The following is a 17679-nucleotide window of genomic DNA, read 5'->3' as shown; positions in this document are numbered from 1 at the left end:
TATTGTACTTAACAGGCAGGGTAAAAAGAAAGACCAGTGTGCAGAATATAATGTTGCACCATTGTAGCATCATGGTTATAAAGAGATTTGACCGCAAAACTGCAAATTTTAAATTTGAGGCATAATCAGACTGGGCCAAGGTATAGCTGTGTCAGTGAGGAAAGTGATGTTGAACAAGTGTGATTTGAGCAAAATCAGGATTGAGACAGTAAAGTTTTGGTTAGCTCAAGTTTGAGTTGATTTGAGGTTGGCCAATAGTCCCCATGAACTTAATATAAGGAAGAATTATTTCACCCAGAGAGTGTTTGGAATTTGGAACGCACTACCCGAGGGGGTGGTGGTGTTTAGTTTAGTTTAGTTTTGTTTATTGTCACGTTTACCGAAGTACAGTGAAAAGCTTGTTTGATGCATGCTATCCAGTCAGCGGAAAACTATACATGATTACAATCAAGTGTACAGTACAACCATAGTGTACAGATACAGGATAAACGGAATAACGTTTAGTGCAAGATAATCATAATTATAATCATACTTTATTACCCAAGTATGTTTTACAACATACGAGGAATTTGATTTGCCATACAGTCATACCAATAAAAAGCAACAAGACACACAAAATACATTTTAACATGAACATCCACCACAGTGACTCCTCCACATTCCCCACTGTGATGGAAGGCGAAAAAAAAGTTTAATCTCTTCCCTTCTTTGTTCTCCTGTGGTCAGGGGTCTCGAGCCCTCCATTGACGGGACGATCTTGGCTCCTGTAGCCGGCGGTCGGGCCCTCCGCGCCTTCAGCAATCAAGCTCTCACATTGGGGGGATCTCAGCTTCCGGGTGATGTGACTTCGGGTCAGGGCTGGTCGAACCTTTTGCGACTTTGGAGCTTCCCGACATCAGTCTCTACCCGAGACTGCGAGCTCCTTGATGTTGGAATCCGATGATAAGTCCACGGCCCCGCGGTGGGGCACAAAGTCAGTCTCGAGCAAGGCCGCCAGTTCCATGATGTTAGGCCGTAGAGCGACTGGATTTACGATCCAGAAAACAATCACATCTCCGGCAAAGTAGGAGATTTTTAAAAGTTTCCGCCGACCCCCTCTCCCCCACCCCATCCCCTACATAAAACAAACCAGACAACATTAACACAAACTTTTAAAACACACTAAAAATAACAAAAAAGACGAAAGGACAGACAGACGGTTGGCGAGGCTGCCATCACTGATGGCGCCACCCGGTGGTAGAGTCAAGTAAAGTCCAATTAAAGATAATCCGAGGGTCTCCCCGTGAGGTAGATGGTAGCTCAGGACCACTCTCTGGTTCGTGGTAGCATGGTTTGGTTGCCTGATAACAGCTGGGAAGAAACTCCCTGAATCAGGAGGTGTGAATTTTCACACTTCTATACCTCTTGCTTGATGTGAGAGGGGGGAAGGGAGAACAGAGGCTCTCATGACTTTTAAGAACTATTAAGTTCTAATATTTCACTAGACAAGTACAGAAGTGCAAGTAGCAAGTGCTGGTTAATAGGACTTGTTTGGATGGGTACTTGATGGCATGGAAAGGATGGGCCAAAGGCCTGTTTCTGTGCTACATCACTACAACTCTGAAATGCTGAAAATCTGAAATATCATTAAAAGAAATGATAGAAACTTTCCATGATCAGTATCTGTGAAGAGAGAAATAGAGTGAAAACTTCACATCCAAGCCCCTTTGCCTGATGTTCAGAACAGTAATCTGGACCAACACCTTCAGGGTCCTTTAGACCAAGACTCACGAGAATCCCAAATGGTTGAGAAAAATAAGAGAGATTTCTGGGGAATCCAGATACAGTAAATGCACAGAGATAGGAATAGGAGGGTGAGCTGCCAAATGAAGGGAGGTAAAATTAGTTTTGTGTCGGGTATAATTAGAAGTCTGGAGTGAATGGACGAAGTGACTGCTCACTGTGCTGTTGGTGCAGTTTCATTCGATATGTGTGTCTGCAGTACTCTCACAATGATTGATGACTCAGTGTTATTGAGAGAGGTTTGATCGACTAGATATGAACTGCAGCAAGAAACTCACCATCAGCATATTAATGGATACTCAAGCAAAGGAATAGCCAGTGGACAAATGGTGTATCAAAGCAATAAATACAAACATCCAAATTCTGTACAGGCTTTATGTGGTTATATTGGAACGTCTTCAGAACCAATATTTTTGTTTCATTATAGTGAGAATGTTACTGTGTTTTGCATATGTGGCAATAAAGCATCATTGTCTATTAGTTCAATTTGAACTAGATTATACAATTTACCTTAAAGGAAATATTTTTCATTTCTTTAAATTGATTTTCCCTATGAATTATGTGCCATCAGTTATAAATAGTGTTCAGCTCTTTGCCAAATCCTCAAAGATTTAGCCAAGTTTTCTTTCACACAATCCCTGGACATTCATGAGAGAGGATTAGGACTATTATCTCATGTCAGCTCAAATTAGGAGCAATAGTGTCTGAACTCCCAAACACACTCTCTGACAGTTTGCTTAGATAGGAACATATTTCATTACTTTTTGCCTAACTAAGCTCCAGAGATTTCATTTTGCTCCGATAACCAACATGTCCGACAAAAACAATGGCACAAGTTTCAAGAAACCTCTCACGGTGAAACAGCATTTGTTGACATTTTTCTGTGAAAGTGCAGCAACTTTGTGATTACCCGTGCTTAGTTTAATGTAGAAATCCCAGAGTGTCCGTGACTGATGATTGTAACTATATCCAGTATGATCATTTGAATAGATGATGATTACGAAATAGGCCACCGTGTAAAAAAAACCCCCAAAGTTCATACATTTTGTTGCATGTCTAAGTGAGTTTTAAATGATGTCAAGGACTCAACTACTGTTGAGCAATCTCTCTGCCCTTAAGAAATTGATTTTAAGTATATGGGTTTTAATTTCCTGCATACATATTTAAACATGCAATCTGTTTTAATTATTAAATAGCTCACTTTGTTCACAATATTTCAATTGCTTCCTTAAACTTGTGTATGTCCCATGCTGTATTTCACACTTGTAACAGGGTTAGGGTGCGAGTTAGAAGATTTTTTTTCCTTCCCGATTTTCCCTCCTGATTTGCTGCCTGTGAGAAATCCTCGGTGAGAATGACTGAGTGATGACACTTTAGCTGCTGGGCTGGGAAATATAAACGTTATTCCCTTATCATCTTTCTATACACTGTAAATGGATCGATTGTAATCATGTATTGTCTTTTTGCTGACTGGTTCACACTCAGTGGACATTTTTAAGGCAGAGATAGACAAATTCTCGATTAGAACGGGTGTCAAGGGTTATGGGGAGAAGGCATAAAAATGGGATTAGGAAGCAGAGATCAGCCATGATTGAATGGCGTAGACTTGATGGGCCGAATGGCCTAATTCTACTGCTATAACTTGTGAACGTGAACTTGGGAACAAAAAGCTTTTCACTGATCCTCGGTACATGTGACAATAAGCTAAACTGAAACTGAACTGAAATCCATTTATACTAGTTCCTAATGGCAGCTGACATTGGGGGAAGGGAAGCCCACACCACTGAGGTTGCTGGAATCTTTGTAGACCATGTAATCAAGAGTCAAGAGTTGTCATATGTAATGACAACAGAACAATGGCATTCTTACCTGCCACACCATAGTGTAACAGGCCTGTAATACACACAGATAATATACAATAAACAAAAAAAATTAATAACTCAATGGGGTCAAGGAAAGAGCGTTCACGTCGTGGCCCAGTTCCCACCAATCTTTCCACCACCACACACAAGAAGCACAAGAAGCAACAAGACAGACACCATTGTATGCAGATGCCGAGAAGTGTGTTCAGCTCTGGCTGAACAACTTCTAATCTTGTGTGTGGACTCGATAAGAAGAAGAATAATGCAACAAGTAAAATAGTAGTGCAAATAGAGCACCACAGTGGCACAGCTGGTCATGCTGCTGCCTCACAGCACCTGAGCCTCGGGTTCCATTCTAACTTCAGCTACTGTTTGTGTGGAGTTTTCACATTCTCCTCATGACCACGTGGGTTTTCTCCTGGGTGCTCCAGTTTCCACCCACATCCCTGAACACGAACAGGTTTGTAGATTAACTGTAAAATTGCAGGGAGTGGTTCAGAAAGTCGGATAACATAGAACTAGTGTGAATGAGTGATCGCTGGTGAGCGTGGACTCGGTGGGCCGAGGAGCCTGTTTCCATGCTGTATCTCTAAACTAAACTAAAAAAAACAAAGTCGTCAGCGCAACCAACGACAATCCATAGTTCATAGATTAGGTTAGTTTTGTGCAATGTTCAAGGGCCTTATGGTTATTGGGAAGAAGCAATTCTTGAACCTGATGGTTTTGAAACTTCTAAACCTTCTTCCCGATGGTAGGAGTTAGAGTGGTGTGGGTCTTTGATGATAGTGGCTGCCTCTTCGATGGTGGGGAGGTCAGTACCTGTGAAGGACCGGGCGGTGTCCACCAGTTTGCAGCTAATTGCAAAATCAAGGTCATTACATTCGAACAATAGAAACCATTACGTAGTAGTTGGTGCATTGAAACATTGATGGTTCAACCCAATGCTTAAAGTTTTGAAATGGGGTAAAATACAGTCTGAAACACTAGCAGGGTTGTTTATACCCAGAAAGAAAGAAAGCCGAACAGGATCCACACAATCCCCGGTGATAATATTGCTAGATTAGCAAAATCACCAATGCCTTGTCATAGAGAAATACAACATAGAAGCTGTCCCTTCATCCATCATCCACCCATTCCTATGTTATTCCAAGTTTTTAATTTTCCCCAAATTCTCAACAACGTCCAGGAGCGGAAAAGACGGCAAAAAGTTGTGACCACTGCCCAGTCCATCACCGGCCCTGACCTCTCCGCCATCGAAAGGATTTATCGAAGTCGCTGCCTCAAAAAGCCAGCATCATCAGAGACCCACACCATCCTGGCCACACACTCATTTTACCATTGCCATAGGGAAGAAGGTACAGGAGCCTGAAAACCATAACGTCCAGGTTCAGGAACATCTTCTTCCTTGCCATCAGTCTATTAAACACGACAACAAATAAGCTCTGAACTACAATAGACTATTATTATTATTATTGCACTATAATTCAGGGCTGCCAACATTGCATGAGAGTTGGGAGTGAGAAATTGCGAGAGACCAAGTCCGAGGGAGCATAGCGACCATGGGTGGAGGATGTGGGAGGGGGGTACGGAGCTTTTGAATTTTTCAGCTTGAAATTGTGCAATCTGGTGCTTACTGTAGCAAGTCTTTTAACTTACACTTGAATGCAACATTTATGCTTTAAATTGGAGTAGCTAAGAATAAGGTTAGGCTAAATTACATTCCTAATTACATTCCACAGTAGAGCCATGCTCTGATCAACAGGTGCAGCACATGAATGATCTTAGTATATTAATGTATGGAAATCAGATTATAATCAAGCACTTGGCCCATGTTGACCAACCTGGGTCTCACTGCACACCTGGTACTACTCCTGCCCCTGAATCCAGTTGCATATCTTCTCTCATCCTGACCCTGTCCAGCCTTACATCTGGCCCCCTATTCTACCCTGATCATAGCTGCTTACCTGCTCAGGTTCCCAGTGCTGAACACTCCCATTGTCCCAGCTTTGACTGCACACCTAGTACTATTCCAGACCTTGACTCTGGATGCACACTTGGCCTTGCTCCCAGCCCCTCTGCACTGACAATATATCTGGCCCACACATAAAGCCCCATATCTGACCCCCGGGACTTAACCTATTACGTTCAAGTCCACAGGTGCTTATCTAATGCAGTAATCATTTATGGGGCACTTTACAGACCAAATTATATATAACAAAATTTGCTACATCCGTTGGCTTTTTTGTTATCTAACATGCTAGTTACTTTGTCAAAGAAGTCATCAATTGGTTGAACACAATTTCTCATCCATAAAATTATACTCTCAGCTGTATAAATATTCTGTTACCATTTCCTTCAATTTCCTAACAAATTGTCCTAAAGTCATTTTCACCCCCAATATTTTCAGTATTTTCAGTTTACCCCAACCTGCACCCCATCTCCCACATAAAACAAGCGAAGAGAACACTAAAACATACATTTAACACATACTTAAAAACAACAAAGAAGGAAGGGATGAGACAGATTGTTGGCGAGGGAGCCATTGCTGGTGCAAGACTCATGATTCTGGTGTTCCTGAGCACTTCTAAGATCTGGACTACCTGCAAGAGGCACCTTAAAGCATGGGAGAGATCCCATCAACATTATCTCCACTAAATCCTCCGATTCCTGGCATTCACCGTGAGAAATGGCTCCCATAATTAAAAATTTCACACAAAAAAGACAGGCAATTATTCACCCGTCAACCTTATTTAAGTGCCATGTAAGACATTGGAGAGGGATGTTGTGTTTTGAGGTGGGAAACCACAGAATGACTGCAATCTGTTGTCTGGCAACAACTTCTGCAGTCCTTACATACGCAGCTAATACATAATCTGAAAGTTACTTCTCAAGTTGCCCTGTTGCTCCATACACTTCGCCAACAAACCCACCATTGAAACATATGGAAGCACAGAGCATAGTTTATGGGTGTCTTTGGTGTACTCTCACTCATACTAAGACCAGCTAACAGTGCAACATCCTCAAGGTGTGATAGATTGGGATCTGTTCATCACTCTCTGCAGGTTCAAATGGTCCGAAGCAGAGCAGTTGCCATACCAAGCCTAGATGCACACCATCAGAATACCTCCTAGCACCTCTGTAGATGTTTGAGAATTCTTGTAGACATGCCAAATCTGCTCACACACCAAAGAAAGCCAATATACCAATGAGCTTTCTAGTTCACCACATCAGTAGGATGGGACCAGGTTAGGCTGCTGGTGATATGGATGCCTAGGAACTTGAAGCTGTTGACCATCTGTACAGAAGCTCTGCTGATGGGGACAGGGTCGAGTTCACCTCCTTGCTTCCTTTGGTCGATAAATGACTTTTTCATCTTGATGATAAGGGATAGGTTATTGTTCTGACACCATAATACAAGGTTCCTGATCTCTTTCCTGTAATTCATATCTTTGTTGTTGATCTGGCCAACAATAGTGGTATGATGAGTAAATTTAAAGATTGAGTTGGTGCTGTAGATGGCCGCACAGTCATGGGCATATGGGGGAAAGAGCAGGGGACTGAACACACAGCTCTGAGGAGAACCATTGTTGAGGGTTAGGGTGGAGGAAATATTATGACCAAATCTAACTGATTGAGATCTGCTGATCAGAAAGTCCAAAACCCAATGGCAGATCAGAGGCCCCAAGGTCAAGGACCAGGAGTTTAGAGATACTTACTGAGCTTCATGGTGTTGAAGGCAGAGCTGTAGTCAATGAATGCGTGGGTGTTTGCATTGTCAAAGTGATCCTGAGTTGAATGTAGTGCAAGGGAGATGGCATCCTCTGTAGACCCTTTACCCTGTTCACAAATGACAGTGGGGCTAGGTTGTCCATGAGACTGGAGCAGATGTAGCCCATTAGCAATCTTTCAAATCAATTAATCAATCAATCAATCAATCAATCAATCATTACGGTCAATGCTAGAGCTGCTGGGTCATTGAGACAGGTCACTTTACATTTCTTGCGGACTATATTAATGAAGTTTTCTCAGGAGCAGATGGGGACGGTAGACTGTCGAATAGAGAGCAGGGACTGGCCAGTTGATTGGCAAACAATTTCAGAACCTGCCCAAGGACTCCTTCAGGACCTGCTGCTTACCAAGTGTTTACCCTCGTGAAAGCAGATCTGACATCTGCTACTAAGATGTATGGAAAGAAGCCAGCAGGGAAGGGGAGGTGGGGGGAGTGGAATGTTCCTTAGTGGAAATGTGTTCAAAATGAGGGTAAAAGGCATTGAGCTCATCTGATAGAGATACATCATCTGAGATTGCTGCCAATTTTGTCTTATAGCTCTTGATGGTATTCAGGACCTGCCACAGTTGCCTGGTGTCTGCTTGGTTCAATTGACCCTCTAGCCTGTTCTAGAATTCTTTCTTAACATCTCTGATAATCTTAGGGTGATCATACTTGGCCTACTTTTACAATACAGGGTGATCCATCTTGAAAGCATCGGATCTGGACTTTAGTGGAGTGTGAACCGCTCTGTTCATCCGAGGTTTCTGGTTAGGATAGACCCCAATTATCTCTGTCGCAACTCAATCATCAGTGCATTTCTCAGTGAAACAGTGACGATGAGGTACACTCATTCAGGCTGGGTGAAGTGGTCTTGAATCTGTTCCAGTTCACTGACTCAAGGCAGTCCTGAAGCAGAATGTGTGGCCCTTCTGGGAAATGTGTCTCTTGCTATTTGGCATCAGCATTAGAGCAGTGTGAGACCTCATGTGCACACACAGACCTCTAGCCTCGTATCCTTTAAGAATCCAGGCAAAACCTACTGTCTCTGCACTCTCATGTCTGTTTGCAGACTGTCTCAGCACTGTGTGCAGCTGTGGGTGACAGGTGCAACAGAGCATGTGATATTATTAGCTAATAATTCCGTTTACAGTGCTTGCCTTATTAGTTCATTCATGAAATGTCTTTATTCACGAATGAGCAGTTTATATAAATATAAAGAGATGTTTTCACCATAAATGAGTCTGTCCCAGCTCACTTTTGGAGTGCGCTGTTCTACAGATTCAAATGTACAATCTAGGCTGACATTTCCAGTTTTCCATCCTTTTCCATGCTTTCTCTCTGGAAAATAGTGATTTCCATCAGGTACAGAACAGTGGAAAATCACCTCTTCAATATTTTTGTTTTTGAATTGCTTACCGCCTTTGTTGGCACTCTCAGCCTTAACTGTTCTGCTTTTCGTATGACATGGTTATGACAACGCATTCTGTGAAGAGTACCTGTCACCCAGTGATGATGCTCTTGGACAGTTCGGTGAACGTTTGTAACTTTGTCAGCACCGGAAACATGGTGACACTTGTGTCCTGCCTCGGTGAGGTCTGCTGTATGATTTTAGGGTTGTATGCAAAACAAAGCATTTCACTGTACCTAGGTACATGTGACATTAAAGTATCAGTGAATCATTAAATCATTGAATTGAATCATTCCCTAGAGCACTGGCTTTTACTCTGAAGACCCCTCTACCCTTCCTGTGGATATGCTACTTGAGGAAGAGATGGGGGCACTGCTGTTTTCCCCACTGACCTGACTGGTATTTATGTTTCATTGCCAAGTGCATTGTCTGCTCAATTGAATCAATGTTGCTTCTGGAAACTTGCTGCACGCAAATTAAATGCCAAATTTGTTGAATCTCAACGACAAAAAAAACGAATTGCTACTGAAGTGCTTCAGGGCATCCCAAGTTTGTGAAGAACACTGCTGTTCTTTTCAACATCAGCTAGTATTGTTGCAATCTACTCTTTTACATTATCGGGTTGCTCTGTCTTTGATGTTTCCTTGGGGTCTAATTGGAATTTCATCTAAGTTGTTGCACTCGGGGACAAATGCTTCAGCCTATCAATGCTTCAAAGAGTTTTCAGCTCCAGCATGTGTTTCTCATCCATCACTTTGGAGAGCCTGCACAAGCCAAGATTATCAAACCGTAACAGATATTCCAGAGATGTCTCTTGAAAGTAACAATGCCTTGCCATTCGGCTGCTTCAACATTTTAAAGCTTCACTTCAGATCCCTAAGATTCGATAGTGCTCCTTAGAACAGTAAAGGTTAAGCAGAGATTTGATAATATGATTGAAAGTTGTTGTGGGGATTTCAATGGATGGAGAAAATGTTACCCGGGGTGGATGGTTGAGGACAGAATTAAAGTTAATTGGTCAAAGAACAAGAGGACACTTAAAAATATTTTTAAAATAAACATTTGGAAAACATTTAAAAAGGAACAATAATTCATTGAAGAGTGAGAATCTGCAACGTGGACCAATAGGTAGGAATTGGGATTAGCAAAGATGGGTTGAATGGCCTCCTGTGCTGCAGGATCTGCATGATACAATACGAGAGAATCTTTTCTGATACAATGTGTTGTGCTCTGAACTGTGCTGCCTTAAAGGGCAATGAAAGTAGATTTAAGAAGCCTTTCAAAAGGGAACTAATTACAAAGATAGAGCTAAGGAAAAAAAACAAGGGAGTGGGACCAGTTGGAGAGTTCTTTCAAAGATCTGGTATAAGCACAATGGGCCAAAAGGCCTTCACTTATGTTAGATTAGTCTGTGACTGAGACCAACACAACTTTTCACAGTTATTTCCAAAGTGGTTCGAGGTATGACACATAATCAGTATGTTACTCTGGGCAATCGAGCCAGAGATATGACTTCAAATCCCACAATGACAGCTGTGGAATTTGTGTAATGAAACAATTCAAAAATAAAATGCCAGGATTAGTAACGGTAACCACAAATCTACTGAACTATTACAAATGCCTATGTGGTTCCCTGCTACCTTCCAACGGCAGAAATCCTTAAACATCAATGTCAGATAGATTTTAGCAATCATTTCTGCTCAGGCCTTAAGGCATCTCCAAACTCAGGGTGATGTCGTTGACTTTAAACTATCCCCTGCAGTGACCACGTAAAAACTCAGTTCAGGGAGAAAGGTGACTCGATTTTAGGGGTGGGCTATAAATACCTATAACACTTACATCCTGTAACTAATTAAATAATAATTTATTATTAATTGTTTAGATAACAAGCCATTCATAATCCATCTACAAGGTAGATATGAGAGGCAAGGTGGAAATGAATTAATTATATAATTGCCTGTGCAAAAAAAAAAAAACTAGATTTGCAGCAATCTTTGAAAGTACAGTCTCGCTTCATGAAGTTGCCAATGCACTTGGACATCAAACTCAGTGCTAAAATAAAAATAGAAAATGTGTAGGAAGGAACTGCAGATGCTGGTTTAAACCAAAGATAGACACACAAATGCTAGAATAACTCAAGATGCTGCCTGCCCCGCTGAGTTACTCCAGCATTTTGTGTCTATCTTTGGTAAAAATAGAAAATACTGGAAACATTCAGCAGAACAGACATCGTCTGCGAAAATAGAAACAAAATTAGTGCTTCAAAGACCCTTCATCAGAACTGGGAAAGTGAGAAGTCTTATAGAAACATATAAAATTATAAAAGGACTGGACAAGCTAGATGCAGGAAATATGTTCCCAATATTGGGCGAGTCCAGAACCAGGGGCCACAGTCTTAGAACAAAGGGGAGGACATTTAAGACTGAGGTGAGAAAAAAACGTTTTCACCCAGAGAGTTGTGAATTTATGGAATTCCCTGCCGCAGAGGTCAGTGGAGGCCAAATCACTGGATGGATTTAAGAGAGAGTTAGATAGAGCTCTAGGGGCTAGTGGAGTCAAGGGATATGGGGAGAAGGCAGGCATGGGTTATTGATAGGGGACGATCAGCCATGATCACAATGAATGGCGGTGCTGGCTCGAAGGGCCGAATGGCCTCCTCCTGCACCTATTTTCTATGTTTCTATGTTTCTATATTTCCATGAGAAGGGTCTTCAAGGTGAAACTTTTCCACAGATGCTACCTGATCTGCTGCTTCCAGCATTTTCTGTGTTTTTTTTATTTCAGATTCCCAGCCTCTGCAGCTCATTTGATTTTCAAAATGAAACATCACACTTGCACTGACATCTCTCAGTTTGATGCATCGCTGGAAACTGCTCTCCAATACCGCAAACTTGGCAATAGCGACTAGAGCCTTGGAGGAAAAATTCCACACAAAAAAAAATAGTTGCATTGCAGCAAGACCTCGTTAGATGCTTTGCGGGAGCAATTATCAATTAAAATCTCACACCAAGCCTAGAGAGATTTTAGACGTCATGCTCAAAAGCTTCGGCGAAGATGCAGGAGGAAGGTGAAGAAGCAGAGAGGTGGGGGGGGGGGGGGGAACAGTTGTACAGCTCAGTCAGACATCAGCATTTGAAGGCGCTGACATCGCCGCTGGGACAACGGGAGCGGGACAATCAAATGCCCGAGATGAGGATCTCGGAGAGTTTCAAGCATGGAGAGGTTTACCCTGGAAGGGTGGCTTGAGATCATGGAGGGATTTGAAAACAATGGTGAGAATTTGCAGAGTCCTTCATTGTTCCACACATACAGTTACCATGGTATCGGGCGCACTCCCCTGTGCCCGCATCTATAAATACAGAAGCTCACAGGTGTGTGTACAGCAAGCAGCTGAGTTCTACCTGCCTCTCTCACAGGATGCCTCTCTCACACGATGCACTCGCTGTGTTTCTGCACAGAACTTGGCAAGCCGGGCTCTCCTAAAACACCCGTGGCTCACATATACTTTGTACAAATTTGTACCTCAAAATAGCGCCAGATCTGGCAGACGGAGCTTTGAAATGCTTAACTCTTGAGAGCAACAATAGTTCCCATGTACTGTGCATAGTTGCATGATGCGAGCTTGCACTGGTCGCTCTAGCCTCTAACATTATAGCCTCTAACTTCACCCAGTATTTATTTCTGAAATTTGCATCGGAACTTGGGCGGTCGGCGTTTGCTCTTTGGTGCAGTATTTACCTTGTAAATTCACCATCCATGGTCCAAAGAGAAGGTCTGATTCATAGCCACACAAGTCTTTCTCGAAATCGCACGATCCTTTACTGCCCTGCATCTCGACTCTGCCAAACTGTTGGACTTTGTGGCCAAATGCATAGAAACAGGGGAGGAAAAAGAGACGGGATATTCAGAATGCATCAAATGTAAAATACTTCTTTCTCACCTTAAGATGATTTTGTTGTTGTTGTTGTTGTTTCTGCTCTCTTGAACAGGTGCACAATGTAATTGTGAATTTTATCTCAAGGCACAAATGAATGAGTGAATATTTACCGTGCAGGAGTAGGAGTATCAGAGGCGTCATGGCAGCTCCACAGTGAAGACTGTGCATGAAATGAGTCCTTCAACTTTCTTTAAACTCTGGGTCACCCAGCAGGGTCCTCATATAGTAAGTAATACCGTGCGTGGAGAGACGAGGCGTTCTGTTGCAGAATCAGCAGTGTTGATGTTCCAGGGGGAGGAGAGAGAGACCAAAGGAAGGGGGGGGGGGGGGGGGAGTGGGAGTGTAACGAGTTCCAGATTCACAGGGATACACCTACCAAGAAATAAGCTGCTGTGTAAAGCTATTTATTTGCGAGCGCGGAGGTAGAGAGAAGGATGTGAGTTGAAGAATGACAGCACCCGTCCTTTCCACGCAGAGTCTGTGCCCTTCGTGATTCACGACCGCCACTCTTCAGATATCAGTGGTCATTTTAACCGGCCGTAATTGCAAAGAGGCATTTTTTAAATTGTATTTTATATTCGGTTGACCATTCAGGCTGCTTGGTTCAGCGAGACTGTACATTCCACAGAACAGTTCTTGCTATTGTCAGGGGAGAGAGAGGGAGAAAGGATGGGGTCAGGGTTAAATGTGGATTGGAGTATGCCAGTGCTAATTACCCGAGGAAGTCTTGTCTTTTCTTAACAAAAAGTTCCCACTCCCATCCCTCCCCGCCAAAAATAAATGAAAAGCCTGTATGTATTAAACATCCAAGAACCGTTTGTCAGCCTTACACACAGCTGCCAATGTCGGTAAGTTGAGAGAGGTCATGTTCCACCCACATGCTGTCAGGCCAGTGTTGATGTGTACTCGCCGAGTCACTGGGATCTGGTGCTACAAATTCACATCAAGCAATGATACTGCGTCAGGGAACCAGTCAGACTGGAGGCCTCTGCAGCGAAGGCAAAATTGGGAGGAGGAATTTGGGATGAGGATTGCTGGCGCCAAATTACGTGCCCACTTGCTGCGTGAAACCTCTGGACTCCTGGCAGGGGTGCGAGGCAGCTGAACCCAGGAGAGCTGCGACGAGAAGACCAAAGGCTACTCTGCTCCTTCAGCAGCGTGGGAGGCGATATAACCGAGTTCGGTATTCCGACTGCGCATGCCCAGGTCATAGGTCACTCGAGATAAACCTTGGCAGCTGAGCTGCTGCGTGGATACAGACCTGCGTTTCATCCGTAGTCAGGATCCAACCGGGTCTCCGGCACTGCAAGTCCTGTTGAATTGCTACTGGCGATAGCAACACTATTTCTCCCTTCTCCACTGGTACATGCAGAAATCTCAGCAGTGACAATCTAATGAATCACAATCCGGCCCCCTTCAGCCTGGGTGTATGGGTTCCATTCTCACTCGGGCTGCCCTCCCGGGTTATACAGAGACGAACCATGCGCCCCTCTCCTGCATAACCCCAGGAGGCAGATTTGTGAGCGAAGTCTCACTACCGTCCCCGTCCCTCCCGAGTGTCTCAGTGTCTCATCCCTGTCCGGGGGCGGCCGGAGATGTCCGGGGTGACCCTGGACTGACAGGACACTGGCCCGGAGCAGTGGCGGCCCCAGGCTTACAGCCAGCGTGGAGAAGAAGCGCTAACTCCAGTTCAACTCTGCTCCAACTCCCAAGTAACCCATTCCCTGATGGGCCAGGAATCGTCAGCTGCACCTCTCGCTTTATCCAGTGGCTGTCGGTTAACCTCCTCGGCAACAGCCGAGCACCAGTCTTCAACGGGGATACACACAAAATGCTACAGTAACTCAGCGGGTCAGGCAACATCTCTGGAGATTGGACTCGACGTGAAACGTCGCCTATTCCTTTTCTCCAAAGATGCTGCCTTACTCCAGCATTTTGTGTGTATCCTCGTTGATGACTGGTACTCAGCTTTTGCCGGCACCGAGGGGGTTAACCGACAGCCACTGTATAAGGCAAGAATTGCAGCTGATGGTCCCTGGCCCATCGGGGAACGGGTTCCTCGGGAGTTGGAGCAGAGTTGAGCTGGAGTTAGCGCTTCTTCGCCGCGCTGGCTGTAACCCCGGGGCCGCCACTGCTCCAGGTCGGTGTCCCGTCAGTCCAAAGTTACCCCAGACAGGGATTGGACACTCGGGAGGGGACAGGGATGGTCCAGTGGCAATTCAACAGCGCTTGCAGTGCCGGAGACCCAGGTTCAATCCTGGCTACGGATGAAACGCAGGTCTGTGCACATGCAGCAGCTCAGCTGCCGAGAATATCTCTCCGCCAGTCCAGTATCTCCCCCTGTCGCCCACTCACATCTGCCCCCTCTCTCTCTTGCTGTTACATCCCGCTCTCCCACTACCTGGCACCCCCTTTCCTCAGATTAAATATATTTTTACACATAAATTATGAATAGAGATAAGAAAATGTTTCAAACATAAGTCTTCTTTTCTTATTCCCGTAGCAAACACATTAAGGATTAAATAAAAATAATAAATTCTTTAACTTTTTGAATATCTCAAAATTGCAGATTAATGAACTGAACTAGAACGGGGACTGTGTAAGTAGTGTGTCAACAGCAGAACAAGAAAGGAAGCTATTGACAGAATTCTAGATGAATTCATTGGTAGAATAGTTAACAATTTATACACAGTTTATACCGCCAGTGCTTCGTTCTCTTTTTCTTTATCACAAATGACCGTTGACAAATCCCACGATACCGAACTCGCTTATTATTGGAGGATGGTGGTAGGGCAACTCTGCATCAGCCTGCACTGGAGGCCAGTTTGCTGTAAGTATCAGGGGCAAAGCAGAAGGTGACAAAGACATTGAGGAGGATTGAGGCAAGAGAACTATCAAGGTTGGCAGTTCAACAGGTATAATAAGCATGGCGTGGATGGATTTTAAATGTCCTATCAAGAGAGGCTGGGCAGCTTGGGTCTATATTCCTTGGAGCATAGAAAAATTCTCAAACATATTCAAACATGTAAGATCTTCAGGGGAGTTGACAAGGTAGATGTTGAGATGTTTTCACAATTGGGAGAGTCAGGAACAAGGGCAAAATGGGGGCCCATCACTTAAAACAGGTGTACAGGATTTATTTTCTCTCAGAGGGAAATGAACTTCTGGAACCCACAACCCCCAGAAATTTTTAAAGTGAAGATTGATAAATATTTGACTGATCAAGGATTTAAGGGACATGGGGAACTGGCACTGGCACTGGCACTGGCACAGCCATGAATGGCGAGGCAGCTTTTAGGGGCCTGGTGGTCTACTCCAACTCCTATTTTCTTGTGTTGTGTTGTGTTGTGGTAGGGAATTGAAGAATGCAGGTGAACAGAGGGATCTGGGAATAACTGTGCACAGTTCCCTGAAAGTGGAATCTCATGTAGATAGGGTGGTAAAGAAAGCTTTTGGTGTGCTGGCCTTTATAATTCAGAGCATTGAGTATAGAAGTTGGGATGTAATGTTAAAATTGTACAAGGCATTGGTGAGGCCAATTCTGGAGTATGGGGTACAATTTTGGTCGCCTAATTATAGGAAGGATGTCAACAAAATAGAGAGAGTACAGAGGAGATTAACTAGAATGTTGCCTGGGTTTCAGCAACTAAGTTACAGAGAAAGGTTGAACAAGTTAGGGCTTTATTCTTTGGAGCGCAGAAGGTTAAGGGGGGACTTGATAGAGGCCTTTAAAATGATGAGAGGGATAGACAGAGTTGACGTGGATAAGCTTTTCCCACTGAGAGTAGGGAAGATTCAAACAAGGGGACATGACTTGAGAATTAAGGGACAGAAGTTTAGGGGTAACATGAGGGGGAACTTCTTTACTCAGAGAGTGGTGGCTGTGTGGAATGAGCTTCCAGGGAAGGTGGTGGAGGCAGGTTCGTTTTTATCATTTAAAAATAAATTGGATAGTTATATGGACGGGAAAGGAATGGAGGGTTATGGTCTGAGCGCAGGTATATGGGACTAGGGGAGAATACGTGTTCGGCACAGACTAGAAGGGTCGAGATGGCCTGTTTCCGTGCTGTAATTGTTATATGGTTATATGGTTATATGGTTGTATCAGCATGGACTATGTGAACCCAAGGAACTGATCCCAGTCCTCTGATTCTATCACAGGTCCATGTGAAATCCATCTTAGGGTTCCTGAGGAATGGGAAAATGCAGTGGGTTTACTCATAATCTTCCGCCACTCTCCCAGGTGAGCATAGCGAATGGGTACTGAAAAGATCGAGCGAAAAAGGAGCAGAAAAGATCAAGTTTAATTGTCGTATGTACCGACAATGGAACAATGAAATTCTTACACAATACACAGAGATAATGTATAATAAACAAAAAAGTAATACATTTATAACCCTAATACTACTGCAAAAAGTCCTTAGTGAAACCAAAGACAGACCATAGTTGAGTTAGGAGCTATGCGGAGCAAGAAGGCACATTGGTGTTCTCTTTTTCCAAATGAGTGTAGAACGTATATTGTGCTTGTCCAGGAGTGATGCCTCGCTGTTGCTTGAGCTGGCATTTGGCTTGGCCTTGTAGGAAGTGATGGTGTGCAAGCCCTGCCACAGTTGACGAACGTCCATCTCATCCTCCAGTTTAGAGTGAAAATGTCCCTTTGCCTTTCTGATGGGCTTATCACGGTTATACCTGGACTTCCAATATAAACCTGCATCGCTAGACTTCAATGCCTGAGATCTGGTCCTCAGTAGATTGTGGACCCCCTGGTTCATCCAAGGCTTCTGGTTCGGAAACACTAGGTGTTTTGATGGGAAAACAGTCCTCCACACATTTCCTTATGAAGTCAGTAACAACTGTGGTCCATTTATTCAGGTCTGTTGCAGAGTCCTTGATCATCACCCAGTCTACTGTCTTCAAG

General features: G+C 43.7%; 1 protein-coding gene across 1 annotated transcript in view; it reads right to left on the bottom strand.

The window, feature by feature from the left end:
• Window positions 1-13106, bottom strand: part of mamdc2 (MAM domain containing 2) — an 86915-nt gene extending 73809 nt beyond the window's left edge. Inside the window, exons 1-2 of the mRNA XM_033018118.1 lie at window positions 12872-13106; window positions 12563-12679 (exon numbers count right to left, since the gene is read on the bottom strand). Coding sequence (XP_032874009.1) covers window positions 12563-12679; window positions 12872-12929 — 175 coding nt within the window. The 5' untranslated portion in view covers window positions 12930-13106. The remainder of the gene's footprint in view (window positions 1-12562; window positions 12680-12871) is intronic.
• Window positions 13107-17679: the final 4573 nt, after the last annotated feature.

The sequence above is a fragment of the Amblyraja radiata genome, chromosome 3 (genome assembly GCF_010909765.2).
Source record: "Amblyraja radiata isolate CabotCenter1 chromosome 3, sAmbRad1.1.pri, whole genome shotgun sequence".
In the NCBI taxonomy this organism is placed as follows: Eukaryota; Metazoa; Chordata; class Chondrichthyes; order Rajiformes; family Rajidae; genus Amblyraja; species Amblyraja radiata.
Note: the sequence above shows the minus strand (reverse complement) of the source record. Positions and strands in the feature narration are given on the sequence as shown.